Raw genomic sequence first — 22,296 nt, 5'->3', positions numbered from 1 at the left:
CTTTTAGGTACACTTGGCCCATTAGGCACCGCTCTAGACCCATTTAGACACACTTGGACCATTCGGACATTTTTAGCGTGACTTGTATGACTTGCATGGTTACATAGCTTTTGGGCTTGGCTTTTGTTTATTGGTTTATTTTTATTTTTATTTTTTTTAGTTTTAGTTTTGTGATTATCATTCACTTTTTATTGGTTATCTTCCTCTTTATATTATTTTCCTTAACTTATTTATTTATTTATTTATTATTTATTTTTTTACCGTTTCCTAATTTATTTACTTACTTATCTATTCATTCGATTATTTAACTTCAAAAATTTCATGTTTTTGCAAGGAAACTTACTATTGGAGTTTAAGGAATGTAGGACTCTCCTTGGAAAGTTTTGGAGAGGAATTTGAAATTGGGAAGATTGTTTTTGAATTGGAAGATTTGAAAATTGATAAGGAGAAAAGAAGAGAGGAGATAGGAGAATTTGCCTTTTTTTTAGGGAGATTTAGGTTTTAGGGGGTAAGATATATATGTGTGAGAGGAAAAAGAAAAGGAGGGAGGACGCATTGGAGAAAAAAAAAATGGAGGCGCATGAGAGGATCGTCTGAGAGGAGGCATAGAAGATAGGGACTTAAAACACGCATAGATGGGGGAGAAGATTGGAGGACGGAAAAAGGTTTGGGAGCAGATTTCTCAGTCGAGAAAAGTTGCAGCAGCCAGAAACCAAGCAATTAGAGAGGAGAACGTGCAGGTATGTTTTCCAGATTATTGCTACATCACCATTTAGTTTTAATCTCTCCGAACTTCTTAGTTTTCTGAAGGTTCATTCTTGCTGTTTAGTGTAGACGCAAAAGGGCCACAGTTTGATTTGTTGAGACTGATTTGCTTGCATATTTGTGCTATTTTAATCTTCCTTTTTTTTTTAATGTCTTTGGTTCTATCTGAAAGCAATCTGAACATAGGTTTACCTTTGAATTTGGTGCTATGGGTCTTGCCCCCATTTACGTCCCAATCTGGCCTTAAAAATACCCACCGACTGTCTTCTTTTCCCCTGTTTTCTTTTCTTTTCTTTCTCGGTGTTTTTGCGTGCTTCTGTATCTACGTTTCTTCCCTTTCCTTACCTTGGTATTCTCGGATATGGAGACCATGAGCATTCCGAGAAAGTTGGGAACTTGATAAAGGCTGTGTAAAACGGGTTTTCTTGGAGCTAAACAGATGCAGAGGTTACCATAGTTCTTGAGGGTTCTTAGTTTATGGCATCGCTCATTCTATCCGGACAACATCCCACTTTCACCCGAATGTCTCACAGCCGCCATTCTATCCGGCCGATATCCCATTCCACCCGGATGTCTCACAGCCGCAATTCTATCCGGCCAACATCCCACTTTCACCCGGATGTCTCATAGCCGCCATTCTATCCGGACAACATCCCACTTTCACCCGGATGTCTCACAAACACTATTCTATCCAGCCGACATCCCATTCCACCCGGATGTCTCACAGCCGCAATTCTATCCAGCCAATATCCCATTCCACCCGGATGTCTCACAATCGCAATTCTATTCGGACAACATCCCACTTTCACCCGGATGTCTCACAGCCGCCATTCTATCCGGCCGATATCCCATTCCACCCGGATGTCTCACAGTCGCCATTATATCCGGAAAACATCCCACTTTCACCCGGATGTCTCACAGCCGCCATTCTATCCGGCCGACATCCCATTCCACCCGGATGTCTCACAGCCGCAATTCTATCCGGCCAATATCTCATTCCACCCGGATGTCTCACAGCCGCAATTCTATTCGGACAACATCCCACTTTCACCCGGATGTCTCACAGCCGCCATTCTATCCGGCCGACATCCCATTCCACCCGGATGTCTCATAGCCGCAATTCTATCCGGCCAATATCCCATTCCACCCGGATGTCTCACAGCCGCAATTCTATCCGGACAACATCCCACTTTCACCCGGATGTCTCACAGCCGCCATTCTATCCGGCCGATATCCCATTCCACCCGGATGTCTCACAGCCACCATTATATTCGGCCGATATCCCATTCCACCCGGATGTCTCACAGCCGCAATTCTATCCGAACAACATCCAACTTTCACCCGGATGTCTCACAGTCGCCGTTCTATCTGGCCGATATCCTATTCCACCCAGATGTCTCACAGCTGCCATTCTATCCGGCCGAGATCCCACTTTCTCTGAATGTCTCACAGCCTCAATTCTATCCGGACGACATCCCACTCTCTCCGGATATCTTACAGCCGCAATTCTATCCGGCCAACGTTCCACCTTCTCCTCTATTCGCTTCTTTGATTGGGAACTTATTGTTTTAAATTGAATTTTTGAACCATTGTTCAACTAAACATTCTCAACTTTGAAAAATTCATCTTTAGACCTTCTCTAGGCAATAAAATCCATATTTCAACACCCTTTTGCTACCATTTTCCTTCTGGCACGTGTTATCACTATTTTACTTGATTTTCAACTGATTTTCTTGATTTTCCCAAGCATGAACAAACTTCATGATTCCAAACAATGGAATTCATAGAATCAATTCATGTGAAATCAACTAGGGCTTTGGTGGGGGCCCGACATTCATAACACTCACTTTAATACTATTTGCTTGATATGTTGATTTTTGATTCTCCTTGATGATATACATGAACTTGTTTCGTATTTATTGTTGAGATGCTCTTGTTTCCCATAGAGGAGTACTAGCTTGCTATCCAGGTACGCTCTCTTCTCATCTATTTTTTCGAGAATTCTATGGACACGTACGCTATTGGTGACTATATCCATGCATGATGTGATTCTTGGGTGTTTAAATATATACTAGATTTTCCTGGATAAGACACATGTTGTGTGATAGATTTCTACACTAACTTTTATGTTTTATGATAGTGCTTGAAGAGTGGTTCAGGTACGCACCGTAACTCTCCTTTATTGCAATTTGATTGTATTTGGCATGCCACTCTTTAAAATCACCTAGCCTACTTAGGTATCCATAATCAACTGATTAATGGCCACACTTCCCTTAACTTTGTCAGTAGAGACCTTTGTAGGGCTCAGAGGGGTGCTACCTTTTAAAGGTACCTTCCCAATAAGTAACCTGATCCCCGGACTTAGACTCGGGTTTTTTTTTCAAAGACACGCTTTTCCAAAAATTATGGAGTCATTTTTTTAGGGTTTTATTTCTTGTTTTATTTTCCCTTTAAAAAAAATAAAATAAGTGGTGACTCCAACTTTTTTTTCAAAAATCAATTTTTCACAAAAAAAAAAAAAACTAGTCTCGCCGATCGAGTGGGGGTGCATGTGAAAAATGCGGGTCCACACATTGCCCTACATGAAGGAGATGATATTATTCAAATAGTACATATTCTATTCGAAGATGAAAAGAAACACACTTACATATTAACCATCTCCTTAAAATCATCACATGGTTGATGGAACATTTGGTCAAGGTAGAATGTGGTCATTGTCCTTGTCTCTAGTGTCACTAAGATCCAATGGAAACTACAAAAAATTGTTATTTTGATTAAATTTATACATAAATTAGCATATCAAAATGTAACATACATACATAACATTAACATTTGAAAATGTTTACTCTAGATTGTATGGAATAAAAATATAGTGAACATGCTTCGCATTCTTTAGTTGATTAGCTATAACCCTTGACTTGTTTTCCTTGGTTGCCTTTCCTAATCCTACTTTTTGAAACCAAAGTTGGATTGACAAAAACAAATCATTCAGACTACTTTGCACCAATGAGCTTTTTATGCAAGTGCTTGGTTAAATTAGAGGTGTCCAATGGGCCATGTTGACCTTGTTTACCGAGAAATAACGGGCCAACATGTTGGGCCAGCCCGACCCACTTTAAAATCGTGCCGGGTTGGGCCGGCCCATGCATGCTAAATAGGTGGCCCGACATGGCCTATAAGCCCATGGGCCAATCGTGTCAAGTCGTGTCGTGCTAGCAAGTCGTGCCCTATGGGTCATTCACTTTGTTAAAATTTTTAATTTAATTTTTTAAGTCAATTTGTCTTAAATTTTTTTCATTATGAAATGAAATTTCTTTAAACACCTCTAATAATTTTAATTTTCATTTTCATACATTTATATTTATCGAGTTTATAATTGTAAAATTTATAGAAATATTAATTTTTTTTAAAATAGTAAAAAAAATTATATTTCAATTGGTTTTTTATTTTATCAAAATTACAATAAATTTAAAATAATGGAATATAAAGGGTAATAATTCTTTTATTCAATATTCCAACAAATTACATGAAAAAATAGAGAGAAAATAAAGTTGAGAATTGCATCACTATAGTTTGAGTACATCTCAACTTGGTTGGCATCCACCCAACTATCAATCATATACATTACTCAATCTTTAAAAATTAGCTACATTTAATAGATTTAAAAGAAACGAACAACATATTCAATTATCATATTCACTTTTGTCTTCTTATTCAATCTTCATTCTTCATCTACAATCGTCATCAATCTCTTGAACATCATTGTCTGTATTGATATCCAATTTATCGAGGTCTTCTTTAAATTCATCTTCCAAAGTTTGGAGTCTCATGTGTCCATCTTCCCAATCCTTCAAACATATCAAGGCTTCTAGCATCTCTGCTGCAAGAGTTGTCCTTCTATCTCCTATTATATTTCCAACTATAGAAAAAGCATATTTTGATGCTACAATAGACACCGATGGGGTTAGTAGATCACAGGTCATTTTAGATAGTACAGGAAAAGTGAATTCATGAGATTTCCACCACTTCATAATATCAAATTTTTTTACTTCATTAGGGGATATGTGTGAACAATAATCAGTATCTAAATATTTTGAAAAATCACACCTACTTGAAGGACCAACTTGTCACTTTCCCTTAGCTAATTGCATAAAGAATGAATCATTTCCAAATGTAGATGGAGTTATAGTACTTGAAGAGACACTACCATATTTATTCTCATATTATTTATATAAGTTGTTTAATTGTTCGTATATCTTACCCTCTAGTTCAGATGGTTGGTTCATACAAGTAGCTATGAATAAAATGTTTTCTATACCTTTAACCTTAACCCTTGGATCCATACAAGCAACTAAACAATAAAGTGGTGGAATAGTTTTTCAATATTTTCAAAAAAAAAACCATTTGTACGCATATTTTTTATACAATTGGGAGAGATTAAGAGTTCAACATCTTAGTTATTTTCTCAAATATAAAGAGGGAGTTGATGATAAGGACTCCCTAACTAATATTAGATTTAAAAACTTCATTATTGAAACTTCCAAGACAGAAGAGACGAAACCACCCATATTTCTAATATCCACCTCATTGGTAAGGCTATTTTATTTTTATTTTTGTCTTGCTTTCATATTAAATGAGGAATTTAATGATAAGAACTCCCGAACTAATATTAGATTTAAAATTTTCATTATTGGAACTCCTAAAACTGAAGAGACAAAACCACTCATATTTCTAATATCCACCTCATTTATAAGGCTATTTTAGTTTTATTTTTATCTTACTTTCATATTAAATAAATGAATGAAAGTCCCAACTATCTTGGGGAAGTCTTCCTCTTTCACCTTGTGCTAACAAAGAAATTTAAAGTTTTTTATTTTATTTTATTAATGGGCACAAAAGATGTATCAGGCAAAGGATGCTTTTAATAGTTTATTACAATTTGATATTTTCATTGCATCTTGGTCAAAGAATGTGTTCAAGGCAAATTAGACATCCATATTCATTCTTAATCTAAATAATCAAGGGAGTTTCAAAAGGATAGAATGATATAATAGAAACAATAAAAAAAATTGTACATAATCAAATATATATTTTCATTTGTACATAAAAAAATTTTAAAAAAATCCACTCCAATCAATATTTTCATAAGTTAAAAACAATTTGTTAATAATATTTTATTTTTTCTTAAATAATATTTGTTTTCTTTAATTTTAACATATTTATTATTCCTTTCCTTTTATAATACATAAACATTTTTGTTTAAATTTCTAAAAAGAACTAATAAAACTCCATGCTTCCACTGTAAAATTATCAAACTCTTCATTTAACATATCACATTATTTTTCTCATAATTTTTTTACAATAAATAAAATTACTTTAATAAGGTGTCGAACATCTTTTAAATCTTTTCAAAACTTGGAATGGGAAGAACAATAATGAATTAATGAATTTAACCAATTGTTTGAAATTTTTGCTACCTCAACGGTCATGCTTGGTATAATCATAAAAAGAAAGTAGAAATTAGAAAAAAAAAAAAAAAAAAATCATATCATGAATTTTTGACAAAAAATAAATTATAAATCCTCTTAGGAAAGCTACCTTAGTTATAGAAGTCTCTCTCTTATTATAAATATTATATTTTTTTATTTTTTTTTTACTTGTAAGAATAATTAGAAAAATGAATTATTCTGTCAAGTCATCAAACACTGTGAATTCATTTCAGACATTGAAATGGTCGTGTGTCAATGCAACAAGTTTAGTCAGACTATTCAATCAGAATTATTTTAAGTGAGAATGATGAAGAGAAATCAAGGCTCTACATCATCGCCATAGTTGGGACGGGAGGCATGGGCAAAACAACTCTTGCTCAACTAGCCTACAACCACCCAGAGGTGAAGGCCCATTTTGATGAAAGAATTTGGGTCTGTGTCTCTGATCCTTTTGACCCAATCAGAGTTTGTAGGGCTATTGTTGAAACCCTCCAAAAAAAGCCTTGTAATCTCCATGATTTGGAAGCCGTAAAACAAGAAATTCAAACATGTATTGCCGGACAGAAATTCCTTCTTGTGCTAGATGACATGTGGACTGAAGACTATCGATTGTGGGAGCAACTGAAGAACACTCTCAACTACGGTGCAGTAGGAGGGAGTAGAATTCTGGTGACCACGCGTAAAGATAATGTTGCTAAGATGATGGGAACTAATACAAGCATCCAATAGGGGAATTGTCTCCGCAGCATGCTCAAGTATTATTCCATCAAATAGCTTTTTTTTGGAAGAGTAGGGAGCAAGTCGAAGAACTCAAAGAAATTGGTGAGAAAATAGCAGACAAATGCAAGGGCTTGCCACTCGCTATAAAAACATTGGGGAATCTCATGCGCTTAAAAAATAAAAAGGAAGAATGGAAGAATGTTTTGAATAGTGAAGTATGGCAGCTGGATGTGTTTGAGAGAGATCTTTTCCCGGCTTTGTTGCTGAGTTATTATGATCTACCCCCTGCGATTAAACGTTGCTTCTCATATTGTGCTGTCTTTCCAAAAGACGCTGATATTCGAGTAGATAAGTTGATCAAGTTGTGGATGGCACAAAACTATCTCAACTCTGATGGAAGTAAGGAGATGGAGACAGTTGGTAGAGAGTACTTCGACTATTTAGCAGCTGGGTCTTTCTTCCAAGATTTTCAAAAGGATGATGATGATGATGATATAGTAAGTTGTAAGATGCATGACATAGTGCATGATTTTGCTCAACTTTTGACTAAGAATGAATGCTTTATTATGAGCGTTGACAATGCAGAAGAAGAGAGAACAAGGATATCCTTCCAAACAATTCGTCATGCCACCTTCACTAGACAACCTTGGGACCCAAACTTTGCCTCCGCTTATGAAATGAAGAATCTACACACCCTCTTGTTCACATTTGTAGTCATTTCAAGCTTAGATGAAGACCTACCCAATTTCTTCCCGCATCTGACATGCCTCAGGGCATTGGATTTGCAATGTTGTCTTTTGATTGTGAAACTTCCTAATGCACTAGGGAAATTGATACATTTAAAATACCTTGATTTATCATATTGTGGAAGCTTAAGAGAATTGCCTGAAACAATTTGTGATTTATATAATTTACAAACCTTAAATATTTTTGGATGTGTTTCTCTTATACAACTACCACAAGCAATGGGTAAACTTACTAACCTGAGGCATCTGCAAAATTTGCTGACTACTCTAGAGTATTTGCCAAAAGGAATTTCAAGATTAACCTCTCTTCAAACGTTGAATGAATTCGTTGTAAGTAGTGATGGTGACAATAAATGCAAAATAGGAGATTTGAGAAACTTGAACAACCTTAGAGGGGAACTGGGAATAAGAGTGTTGTGGAAAGTGCAAGATACAAGGGAGGCCCAAAAAGCAGAATTGAAGAATAAGATACACCTCCAACATTTGACATTGGACTTTGATGGAAAGGAGGGGACGAAGGGTGTGGCTGCAGCTCTAGAACCCCATCCAAACTTGAAATCTCTATCTATACAACGGTATGGTGATACAGAATGGCATGGTTGGATGATGAGGTCATCATTAACCCAGCTGAAAAATCTTGCACTCTCGTATTGCAGCAAATGCCTACGTATGCCTCCATTGGGGGAACTTCCTGTCCTAGAGAAGCTGGAAATAACGGATATGGGAAGTGTGAAACACATTGGTGGCGAGTTTTTGGGATCATCATCAAGAATTGCATTTCCAAAGCTGAAGAAACTCACTTTTCATGACATGAAAGAGTGGGAAAAGTGGGAAGTAAAAGAAGAAGAAGAGAAATCAATAATGTCATGTCTTAGTTACTTGAAAATCCTTGGATGCCCAAAGCTGGAGGGGCTACCTGACCATGTGCTCCAGAGGACACCATTGCAGGAACTAGTCATCACAGATTCCGATATCCTACAGCAGCGCTACCAACAGGATATTGGAGAGGATCGACCAAAAATATCTCATATCCCAATAGTCAAATATGAAGGGGAGTGAAGATTGGTCATCACACTTCACTCTTGTCGCTCATGTTACATGCAGGTAATTCTATTTCTAACATAGCTTTCTCTTCTTTTCTATTGCATCCATAACCACACACATTAATCTATTGCAACAATTGCATGGTATTGTAATTCTCCTAATCATTTGTTCTTCTTTGTTCTACTCATTTACTTTTTTCCATTTCTCTTGCCTCCCACTATGCATTTGGTAAATTTGATCGATTACTTAATATACTAAATAGGTTAATTTAAATCCTAAACTTCAAAGTATATTCCATAAAATTATTATCTCCCATATATGTTCCACGATCAAACACAAGAATAACTCTTTATTACCATCCATAACTACAAGATTTATTCCTTTTGGCTTTGATAATTGGTGCAGTTTGATCATGCTTGGATTTATAGTAATGGGAAGCAAATTTTCTAGAACCAGAGCAAGTCTACCATCTCCGCCGGATTTTCTGCTAAATAAATGTAAGATGGTGATGTATGTATGTATAATAAGACTATTTTGACAATTGATTGTAATAAATGCTTTATGTAATCTTCTATGGCTGTCTAGAAATTTGAAGTTTTTCCCTTTATCTTGCATCTTTGTTTCATCACAAAATAATTCATGTGATGCAAGTTAATATGACTTAAAAACTTATTACTTGTTATGAATAGCTATTAATGGTGGATGACCACCACCATTAGTTTTGTAAATTAAAATATATACATTTACTTCATTATGAAGCAAAAAATTGTAACTTTAGGTTTAATTTGTGAATCTATAAATGATGGTTTCCCACCTTGCAAAAGAGAGATCAAATTTTGAAAAACATTCTTTCTTGTTACTCTCTCCTTTCTTCAGTACATGATTTATTTCTTTTATTGTTTGAATTTTATATTCTTTTATTATACATTATCAATATGAGTTGCTTTGAAGATAATTTGGTTTATTATTATGTCAAAGTTGTTAATATATATATATATAATAGATGTCGCATATTTCTATTCATATTTACTTGGTTATATATATTCAAATGGTACAAGCAAATTATTTTACTTATTCATTTCCAGAAGCTATGCACAAATCTCATTTAATAATATCATTGCTAGATGTGTACAAGTTATTATATAGCCAAAAGCAATATAAAGATCACTTTTATAGTAAAAAAATATCTAGAAATAATTTTATATTTTTCTCATAACAAAAGCTTTGTAAAGAAAAAAAATATATAGCCTAAAACTACACAAAAATTATTATTAGCTTAAGACTAAAGTAAAAAAAAATGACAAATTAAGTCAATATCCCAATTACAAATACTCCAACATAGATTGATATCCCTACAAAATAATTAATAAATGAATCCAAGATATGCTTGAAATGTGATAAACTTATCAACTCAAAGAATCTAATTCCCCAAAAGAGGAAACTCATTTTGATCCTCATAGGAATCAATGTGAACTAAAAGTTTAAAGGATCATTTATTTGAAAAATCTTGCAAACCAATTTCCAAATGCATTCATTGATATAAAAAAAAATGACAAAGTCACATATCTCAATTGCAAATACTTCAGTACAGATTGATATCCCCACAAATAATTAATAAATGAATCTAAGATATGCTTGAAAGTGACAAACATATCAACTCAAGGAATGCAATTCCCTAGAAAAGGAAACATAAGGAAAAGTTGACACTCTCGAAGAGCCCAAAAGAAAATGACACATTAATCTAAAATTAGTGAACTCATAGCCTCCCAAGAAGCACAAATAAATTAGATAACCCCTAAAAAGACACATATTGAACAAGCCTTGAAAAGGTACAAATTGAATAAGTAGCCCCTAAAGAAGTATAGACACCTAAAAATAATGAGATCTCAATAAGTTATGTTCACATAGAGAAAAAAAAAACCAAAATCAAAATAATATTGTTATTAAATAATATTTTAGCTTTCCAATTGACATCATAAGAAATGATGAGGATCTTGAACAATAAAATGTAGAAGAATATTAACACAAAAATAATTGGTCAAAATGAAAAGAAGTCATGTAGGCAAAATTAAACTCATTAATAAAACGAGAAGTGTGACTTGTAGTCCAAACACCTAAAGACATAAAGTTTATTAGGCACAAATGGGTATTAAAAGGAAAGCACAATAAGAAAAAAAAATCATAAGATATAAGAACGATTAATAGCACAATGTTTCTCATAGAGATTTAGTATTAACTACAAGAAAACATATTATCCCATCATGAACGTAATCATACTTTAATTTTTAATTAATTTGACAGTAGGACTAGATATGCATCTCAGGGATATTGTTATAATATATTTATATAGATCTACTAAGAATGATGTATACATAACAATCCCTAAATGGTTTAAATTTCCTAAAGCAAATAATAGAAAGTCTTGTAGCATTTATTCAATCAACTTATAACAGTCCTTATATGAATTGAAGCAATCCGAATATATGTGGTATACAATCATCTTAGCAAATTACCTACTAAAAAAAGGGTATGTAAATAACTCTATATGTCATTATATTTTTATTAAAAAAAATCAAAAATCATATTTGCAATTATTACAGTATATGTTGATAATTTAATCTTACTAGGATTCCTAAAGAGCTCACAAGAACTGAAAATTATTTAGAAAATGAATTTGAAGTAAAAGATCTTACAAAAACAAAATTTGTCTTGGCTTGCAGATTTAACATTCTTCAAATGGAGTTTTAGTACATCAATCAACATACATTGAAAAAATTCTAAAGCGTTTTCATATGGATGAAGCACATCCTTTAAGCTTTTCAATAGTTGTTTGATTACTTGAAGTGAAAAATAACCAATTTTGTCCTTGTGAAAATAATGAAGCATTACTTGGTCCTGAAGTATCATACCTTAGTGCAAGTGGTACACTTATGTATCTTACCAATTGTACACACACATACTTTGTTTTTTCTAACAATTTACTAGCAAGACATAGTTTCCTTCAACTCAAAAACATTAGAATGGTATCAAATATATATCACGCTATCTTTGGGGAACAATTAATACAAATCTATTTTATTTAAGAAAACCAAATCTACAATTACTTGGGTATGCATATGTAAGATACCTTTGAGAACCGCATAAAGGTAGGTTACAAATAGGGTATGTGTTTAATTGTGATGGTACTACTGTCTCATGGAGATTAGTCGAGCAAACAATGGTGGATATACCTTCAAAGAATTCAAAAATACTTGTAATTCATGAAGGAAGTTGTGAATATAACTGAAATTTATGATCCAATATATTTGGAAATTATGTGGGCTATCCTCTATCAAAGGCTACCCAATAATATTATATGAAGATAAATGTTATGTCTATTGCACAGACAAAGAGGGGTTAATGGATAGAACCAAGCACATTCTACAAAAGCTTTTTTTGTACATATAACTCCAAAACAATGGTGAAATTAATGTTCAATAAATTAGTTCAAGTGATAATATAGTAGATTTATTCATGAAGTCATTACCAACCTCAACATTCAAAAGATTAATACATAAAATTAAAATGTTTCAACTCAAGGATCTATCATTAGATTAGTATGAGGATATTAACATGAAAGGGAGCGTGTTTCTAAAAGAATGCCAATATATTATACTGTTTTTTTCTTTATTGAGATTTTATCTCATTAGTTTTTACTAACCAAGTTTTTAACTAGGTAATTCTAACAAACCAAGATCAACTTAAAAAAATTATAAAAATGTTGTACTCTTTTTCTTTTATTAGGTTTTTCTCAAATAATTTTTTACTAATAAGGTTTTAATAGGCATATTCTTTTAATATGATGGACTGGTAAGAAAGAATACTATAAATGACCATTAATAGAGGATGATCACCACCTTTAGTTTTGTAAATTAAAATATTTCCATTTACTTAATTTGTGAAGTGATAAAATTTTAATTCTAGGTTCCATTTGTGAAACTATAAAAGAGAGTATCTCACCCCATAAATGAGATATACCAATCTTGAGAAGCAATTTTCTTCCCTCTCTCTCCTTTATTCCTTTTATTATTCATTTCTTTTATTGTTTCAATTTTGTAATATACCAATCTATAAGGACTAGGAATGCTTTAAATTTTAAAAAAAAATTAATTTCTTTCATTTAATTGAAATATTAAGTTATTTTTTACTATACTTACAAAAAGTAATCCTAAGTGTCTCTTAACTTTCATTCTCTTCATTAAGAAGATTAGATCAAGATTAAATCCTTGATCTATCTCATCATTAAGTAAAATGTTAATATGTTAAATTATCCTAGGAAACAGCAAAAGCTAGTAGATTGTAAATTTTCTTTGGTGGTGTAAGCTTGGAGCGTTTTTCAAAAAAAAATTATATAATATTTATTTTAACAAAATTTTGTTTCTAAATTTGAAATATTCTCAAATTTTTTTATGTTTTTTCATATTTTTTATAAATAAATTTTGTCTAAATGTTTTATTTTCAATCATTCTTTATATTTACATAATAATTTTTTAATAATCCCAAAAAAACAAATGAAATAAGATAAAAATAAAAAAAAATTAAAAATAATTAAAATATATTTTTAAAAACCCTATTTTCAAAATAAGTTCTCAAAAAATAATTCTTTATAAAATAAAAATTATCAAAAGTATTTTTAAATTTAGAAAACTATTTTTTATTTTTAAAAATAAACAATCTATTTTAAAAAATAGTTGCTCCAACACATCTAAAGTGTAAGACTCTATAAATGCCCCACAACATAAGGAACAATTGAACAACCTTATAACAAGGCTAAAACCACCATGAGCAGGCTGCAAAATCTAGCTCAATACATATGATAATTATAGTTGTTAACTCACAAAACGTATTATGTATCGTTTTTCTCTTTTTTCGTACCATATATTGAAAGTTTTTTTATATAAAGAAAAATAAATAGAAAAATATGTATAGATGCAAATATCTAATAAAAATATGAAGTATAAAATATTATATATCCAATTTTATGCAAGATAATAGGATATCTAAAGAGTTGATCTATATCATATTATATGAAAACACTGAATGTTAACGTTTTAATAAATTCAAATTAATGAACTATAATTTTAATATATAAATTCATCACATAATTCATAAAAATAAACTTTTTCAATTTTTAACTATGATTTTTAGTTCCAAATTCTAATATATATGTATGTATATATGTATATGTGTCGTGTGTCTTTATTTGTTATCTACAAAGTTTCAATTTGTCTTACATGTTATCTTCAAATTCCTTTTCTACCAAAATAAAAAAATAAAATAACATATTAATCACCATCATTTTTCATTGTCAACATTTAAACCAATCAAATGAAAATTCTCCGATATTTATTATAAAAATAAATTTATTTAATTTCTAATATAGCATCTAATAATAAAATTGCAACTTTTCATATAAGATTACTTTACCTATTTTTTTATTTTATAATTAATTTTTAATCTTTTAGTATATTTTAATCCATTAATATAATAAATTCTTTTAACAAAAAAGAATTAATTTGAATTTTTTCAAAACATTATATAGTTGAAGATGCATGTATTGTGTATCGTTGTATTGTAACATCACATATTGTATCGTGTATTGTATATAAATAAATAAATATAAATATAAATATATATTTATATACGAATTGTAATATCTATCGATTTTCATAAAAATATATATATATATATTATATTATTGCATCATATTATGTGTCGTAAGTTTTTAACAACTATATTAATACCACCTAAAAGGATCAGCAGGAGTATGTAAAACCATGCCAAGGAAGCTTATCTATATTTCCATTCTCTTTCATAGTGTATCTACACATTCAATACAAAGCTTTGCACAAAGGAACAACCAACCAACCATGCAGTAGAAGCTTGTCTACATTTTCTTCCACATCTACACAAGTTCGAGGAATGCTTTGTATAAATTATTCATAACAACCCATCAGAACCTTGGATTCTCATCATGGTAAAACCCGCATTCAGATCCACCTATATGTACAGTTTATTCAATGTTTCTGTTTTATTCTTCTTATATACACAGCTGCTCCATGCTGACCAGGAGCTATTCTCAGAATATCTAATAAATCACGAAAACTACTCAGGCTGGAAGCTTACCAGATTAGGGAGGTCTGTTGATTAGAGCTTCTTAATGTCATTCACAGTCACCTTGCATGAATCCAGTGTCAGTGACTTCAAATGCTTCACTTGCTTCAGATGCTGCAACCCTGCATTGGTTATACGAGAGTTGGAAACGCTCAAAGAGACCAGCGCAGCCAACCTGCATCACATGGGAGAGTACGAGAATAAAAAAAAGGGGAAAATTAGAAGGATAGTTAGCATGTATGGTTACAAGAATACAGAAACCCATGCATAATAAAAGAAAATATAGCCCAACAGGGCAAAAATATAAAAAGAGCTATCCTCGTCATCATGGCAATTGCAGTTCTATTCTAGAATCGATGCAAAACTGCAAACTTCCAAGCTTGTTCCACTATATAATTGGAGTGAAGTAACCCAATAACCATTCTTTCCGGTTCAGGCTTGCCCCTAATGCAAAGGGTTCTCAAGATCAAATGTAATTTAGCATTATTCAATCCTTGGTCAGCCAAAAGATAAAAACATGGACAAGCCTGTTCTACCAAATTTTGGTGGCGCACTCTCTAAGTTGGACAATTCGGAAGAGGGAGCAAACGCCTTCAAGGTTATACTGCATGGAACAGGTATCCCACTAAGAATTAGGGTATGTTTCGTCATGTTTTTTAAAACTGTTTTAAGTTGAAGAACAAAAAATGATTTTCTATTATTTTATAAAAATGAAGGTGTTTGACGAGTTGTTTTAAAAAACACTTCTTAAAAACAAAAAACAAAAACTTGTTTACATAAGTTATTTTTAAAAATAATGTTTTTGTATTGGTTTTGTAAAACATTGCAAATTCAATTTATATAATATAAATTAAATTTAATTACAGTCTTATTAAAAATGAAAATAGTTTTTTAATTAAAAAATTAAATTTTAGTAAAACATGAATAATAATATTATAATCAAATTATAAATTATATTTTTTATAAATAAAATAAACCATTTTAGTATATGTTACAAACGGAGGCATATTAATATCTTCGTAATTTTTTTATTAAAAATGAATAATAATAATTTAAAATTTTTAGCACATAAGTGCCAAGTTTGAATCCTTATATCTAAATCTCATTGAAAACTCTCAAGTGCATCTATTCTTTGACAGGCCAATTTCTCTTCTGCACCATCAAATCAATCTTATTTTCCTTACATTGTGATCGATCTTTCCTTCATTGGGATTAAAGGTGTTTACTCGTATTTGAAGAAAAAAAAAGTATTTTTACAATATTCTTTATAATTATTTGCTAATTTTGAATAATTTTTTAATGTTTAGACAAGATAGGATTATTGTTAGTTTTGTGATGAGGTATGAAATATTAGTTTTGAATGAGTATTAATTTTCAAAATCATTTTAAAAATCTTAATTATGAAAACAAAAAAATAAAAATAAATAAAACTGGAACCAAACATATGGTTAAGTAACAAAAATAGGTTGGCCTACAACTCCTTTTCCTTCATTTCCATTAGTCTTTATTTCACTAGAATTCTTAGTCTTTACGCGTTTTCTTACAATGTGATATTTGTCATAAAATTCCAAGCTTTTACGGGGAAGAAGACATCAATCTGACGGTGAAACCGAAGAGATCGACTAAAGCTCCAATGAGAATAACAAATGGAAAAAATAAGGTTGGCCTCATTTCCTCCGCACATAGTTGATAAGCCAAGGCTAAATAGTTGATATAGATGAAGTCAACTATTGGTGTTGTATGGCTGCGCCTCTTTACCAGTGAAATTAGATTACTAGCTCTCTCACTCGCCTTCATTCATCACCCCCTTATGGCTGACGCTCTCCTTTCTATCGTCTTGACGCGCTTGGCTTCCGTTGTTGGGCAACAGATTCGTGATGAACTTACTCTGGTTCTGGGTGTTGAAGCAGAAATCCAAAGCCTCACAGATACGCTCCGATCCGTCCGAGATGTTCTTGAGGATGCAGAGCGCAGACAAGTGAAGGAAAAATCCGTCCAAGGTTGGTTGGAGAGGCTGAAAGACATGGCTTACCAAATGGACGACGTGGTGGATGAGTGGAGCACTGCTATTCTCCAATTACAGATCAAGGGAGCTGAAAGTGCGTCCATGTCTAAGAAGGTAAGCTCCTGCATTCCCTCCCCTTGCTTTTGTCTCAAGCAAGTTGCTTCTCGTCGTGACATCGCTCTTAAGGTTAAGAGCATTAAACAACAACTAGATGTCATTGCTAGTCAAAGAAGCCAGTTCAATTTTATCTCCAGTTTGAGTGAGGAACCGCAGCGATTTATAACTACCTCTCAACTTGATATTCCGGAGGTATATGGTCGGGATATGGATAAAAACACCATATTAGGCCATCTGTTGGGTGAGACTTGTCAAGAGACCAAATCTGGGCCCTACATCATCTCCATAGTTGGGACTGGAGGCATGGGCAAAACAACGCTTGCTCAACTAGCCTACAACCACCCGGAGGTGAAGGCCCATTTTGATGAAAGAATTTGGGTCTGTGTCTCCGATCCCTTTGACCCAATCAGAATTTTTAGGGAGATTGTTGAAATCCTCCAAGGAGAATCTCCTAATCTCCATAGTTTGGAAGCTTTACAACAAAAAATTCAAACATGTATTGCTGGAAAGAAGTTCCTTATTGTGCTAGATGATGTGTGGACTGAAAACCATCAATTGTGGGGACAACTGAAGAGCACTCTCAATTGCGGAGGTGTAGGGAGTAGAATTCTGGCGACCACACGTAAGGAGAGTGTTGTTAAGATGGTGGGAACTACATACACGCATTCCTTAGAGGAATTGTCTCAGGAGCAAGCTCGGGCATTATTCCATCAAATAGCTTTCTTTGAAAAGAGCAGGGAGAAAGTGGAAGAATTGAAAGAAATTGGTGAGAAAATAGCAGACAAATGCAAGGGCTTGCCACTCGCTATAAAAACTTTAGGGAATCTCATGCGCTTAAAAAATAACAAGGAAGAATGGGAGAATGTTTTGAATAGTGAAGTATGGCAGCTAGATGAGTTTGAGAGAGATATTTGTCCTGCCTTGTTGTTGAGTTATTATGATTTGCCCCCTGCAATTAAACGCTGCTTCTCATTTTGTGCTGTTTTTCCAAAAGACTCGGTTATTAAAATAGATGAGTTGATCAGGTTGTGGATGGCACAGAACTATCTCAACTCTGATGCGAGTAAAGAGATGGAGATGGTTGGTAGAGAGTACTTCGAATATTTAGCTGCTCGGTCTTTCTTCCAAGATTTTGAAAAAGATGGTGATGATGATATAATAAGATGTAAGATGCATGACATTGTGCATGATTTTGCTCAATTTTTGACTAAGAATGAATGCTTTATTATGAACGTTGAAAATGCAGAAGAAGGGAGAACAAAGACATCCTTCCAAAAAATTCGTCATGCCACCTTAATTGGCCAGCAGAGGTACCCGAATTTTGTCTCCACTTATAAAATGAAGAATCTACACACCCTCTTGCTTAAGTTTACATTCAGTTCAACCAGTGATGAAGCCCTGCCTAATTTATTCCAGCATTTGACATGCCTCAGGGCATTGAATTTGGCGCGGAATCCTTTGATTATGGAACTTCCAAAGGCAGTAGGGAAATTGATACATTTAAAATACCTTAGTCTATCAGATTGTCATAAGTTGAGAGAATTACCTGAAACAATTTGTGATTTATATAATTTACAAACCTTAAATATTAGTCGGTGTTTTTCTCTTGTGGAACTACCACAAGCAATGGGTAAACTTATTAATTTGAGGCATCTGCAAAATTGTGGTGCTCTTGATCTAAAGGGCTTGCCAAAAGGAATTGCAAGATTAAACTCTCTTCAGACATTGGAGGAATTTGTTGTAAGCAGTGATGGTGATGCTGAATGCAAAATAGGAGATTTGAGAAACTTGAACAACCTTAGGGGGGAACTTGAAATAAGAGGGTTACGGAAAGTGGAAGATGCACGGGAGGTACAAAAAGCAGAATTGAAGAATAAGATACACATTCATCATTTGACATTGGTATTTGATCTAAAGGACGGGACCAAGGGTGTGGCTGAAGCTCTACATCCCCATCCAAACTTGAAATCTCTATGCATATGGGGTTATGGTGATATAGAATGGCATGATTGGATGATGAGGTCATCATTAACTCAACTGAAAAATCTTGAACTCTCACACTGCAGTGGTTGTCGGTGTCTGCCTCCGTTGGGGGAACTTCCTGTCCTAGAGAAGCTGAAAATAAAGGATATGGAAAGTGTGAAACACATTGGTGGCGAGTTTTTGGGATCATCATCAACAATTGCATTCCCAAATCTAAAGAAACTCACTTTTCACAACATGAAAGAGTGGGAAAAGTGGGAAATAAAAGAAGAAGAAGAAGAGAGGTCAATAATGCCATGTCTTAGTTACTTGGAAATCCAGAAATGCCCAAAGCTGGAGGGACTACCCGACCATGTCCTCCACTGGACACCGTTGCAGGAATTTCATCACAAATTCTGATATTCTACAATAACGCTACCAACAGGATATTGGAGAGGATGGACAAAAAGTATCTCATATCCCAAAAGTCATATATGGAGGGGAGTGAAGATCGATCATCACACTTCACTCTTGCTGCTCACGTTACAGGTAATTCTATTTCTAATATAGCCTTCCCTTCTTTTCCATTGTATCCATAACCACACACATTAATCTACTTATTTCCATTCCTCTACTCTCTCACTATATTTGGTAAATTTGATGACTTAATATACTAAACAGGTTAATTTAAATCCTTCAACTGTGAAGTATATTCCATAAAATTATCATCTCTCACATGTTTCCCAATCAAAGTCAAGAATAACTCTTTATTACCATCCTCAACTTGGATCTCTACCTTTTGTCTCTTTTCATTACTAAGGTTGTGTATAAACATTATACTAGGATAAAATTTTCAATAAGAAAACAATGATCTTTTGACTGGCTGGTATGTATAGAGATATATAGAATGTTGCTTTGAACATAAAAATAATGAAAGAATTCATAGCAAAATTCAATGTTATTCCATCCATGACTACAAGATTTATTCCGTTTGGCTTTGATGATTGGTGCAGTTTGGTCATGCTTGGATTTATGGTCATGGGAAGCAAATTTTCTAGAACCGCAGCAAGTCTACCATCTCCACTGGATTTTCTGCTCAATAAATGTAAAATGGTGATGCATGGATGTATAATAAGACTATTTTTGACAATTGATGGTAATAAATACTTTATGTAATCTTCTATGGTTGTCTAGAAATTTGAAGTTTTTCCCTTTATATTGCATCTTTGTTTCACCACAAAATAATTTATATTATGCAAGTTAATATGACTTAAAAACTTATTACTTGTTACGAATCGCTATTAATGGTGGATGACCACCACCATTAGTTTTGTGGGTTCAAATATATATATTTACTTCATTATGAAGTAATAAATTGTAACTTTAGGTTCAATTTGTGAATCTATAAATGGTGGCTTCCCATCTTGCATAAGAGAAAGATCAATTTTGAGAAACATGTTTTCTTCTTACTCTCTCCCTTTTTCCAATCATGATTCATTTCTTTTTGTTATATGTTATCAACATAAGTTGCTTCGAAGATAATTTTTTTATTGTTAAGTCAAAGTTGTTAATATAAAATAGATGTTGCATATTTCTATTTGTATTTACATAGTTATATATAGTCAGAAGCTATAAGCAAATTATTTTACTTATTCATTGTTAGCTATGCACAAATCTCATTTAATAACATCATTGTTAGACGTTATGTACAAATTATTATATAGTCAGAAGTAATGTGAAAATCATTCTTATAGCCATAAACTATCTAAAAAATATTTTATATTTTTCTCATAACAAAAACTCTATAAAGAAAAAAAAAATTATAGCCTGAAGCTGTGCAAAAATTATTATTAGCTCAAGACTAAAGCCAAAATATATGTGAAACGAATGTAATTTCATTCCCTAAAATGAATGTAATGTTATTCCTTAAGACAAAGGCAAATCTTTTTCTTTGATTATTAATATTAAAGTGAATTTGGCATAAGCCGCATAACAAACTAAAGCATATCACCAAAGTTAAATAATATTGAGAATTATTATAGGTATGGTATGAAAGTGCATTGATCACATACCTATTGTATGCTCAAATATTTCATCAACCTTTATTAAGTCACAATTAAAGTAAAAAGAAAGAGATGAAAATGAATTTCATTAATAGTAATTGATTAGATCCAACTTATTTAATTTGATATTGATTTCTTTGAATATCCTAATGAAAAATTAATATTCTAGTGAATGATGGAAATATTCTTATTGATCAAGATATATCATCATTACATTTATTATTTTTATTTATCATATGTTTTATGTTTTTCTCCAATGTTATTCATATATAAAATTACATGTGTTATTTTAAGGTGAATTGGGAAAATGTATGTCTTACAGATTGTGCAACATTAGGTACCGTAGACTTGATCGAAAGCTTTGGAAGAGAAAATATTATACTATTGAATGGAACTAAATTTTATACAAATGGAGTTTTATATTACAGCAAATCGAAAAGAAATTTGCCTAATTTTAAAGATAGCCATAGAAATTGGTGTTATATTGAAACTATAAATGAAGGCAATGCAAAATATCTTTACATTACTTTTCTTATTTCTAGCCTAAATCATATAATTGAAGAACTTTTGACTATCTCCTCTATGTTGTATCATATAACCATAAGGTCCATCCAATCAATATGTTATCATGAACTAGAAGTTCAATGACTCAAAAAATTTTATGCTTTGACATGATAGGCTAGGTCACCCACGATCCTCAATGATGCATTAAATAATACACTCATATGGACATCCATTAAAGAACTATATTTTATTTTTATTTTTATTTTTCCCTAATAAATATTCATATGTTGCATGCTTACAAGACAAATTGATTATTAGACCACCTTTTACTAAAGTCACATTCGAGCCTGCACCCTTTTTGAAAAGAATATATGGGAACATGCATATATGGGTCTAGGGTCTATCCACCCATCATGTGAATCATTCTGTTATTTTGTTATTTTAATGGATGTCTCTACTAAACAATCACATGTTTGTCTTCTTTCTATATGTAATGTTCCCTTTGTCAAGTTCCTTACATAAATAATCTAATTGCAAGTACAATTTCTAGATTATCCATCAAGTTAATATGTCTTAACAATACTAATGAATTTAATTCTCAAACATTCATTAACTATTTTATGTCGATTGGGATTTGATATTGAGCATCTTGTTGCTCAGACTATTACCTAGAATGGTTTCGCAAAATCCTTCATTAAACATCTCCAATTAATTATTCAGCTCTTAAT

The 22,296-nt window shown here is 32.6% G+C and overlaps 1 protein-coding gene across 1 annotated transcript; it reads left to right on the top strand.

The window, feature by feature from the left end:
* The first annotated feature begins 16,626 nt into the window (after positions 1-16,626).
* LOC100253212 (putative disease resistance protein RGA3) lies at positions 16,627-20,217 on the top strand. Its single transcript, XM_059739646.1, has 2 exons — positions 16,627-19,550; positions 20,015-20,217. Exon 1 carries the CDS (start codon positions 16,635-16,637, stop codon positions 19,419-19,421), a length of 2,787 nt encoding a protein of 928 aa, XP_059595629.1. The 5' UTR covers positions 16,627-16,634; the 3' UTR covers positions 19,422-19,550; positions 20,015-20,217.
* The last annotated feature ends 2,079 nt before the right edge of the window (positions 20,218-22,296 follow it).

Source organism: Vitis vinifera, chromosome 9 (genome assembly GCF_030704535.1).
Source record: "Vitis vinifera cultivar Pinot Noir 40024 chromosome 9, ASM3070453v1".
NCBI classification, from domain to species: domain Eukaryota; kingdom Viridiplantae; phylum Streptophyta; class Magnoliopsida; order Vitales; family Vitaceae; genus Vitis; species Vitis vinifera.
The sequence above is the reverse complement of the archived record's forward strand: the minus strand, read 5'-3'. Positions and strand labels throughout refer to the sequence as shown.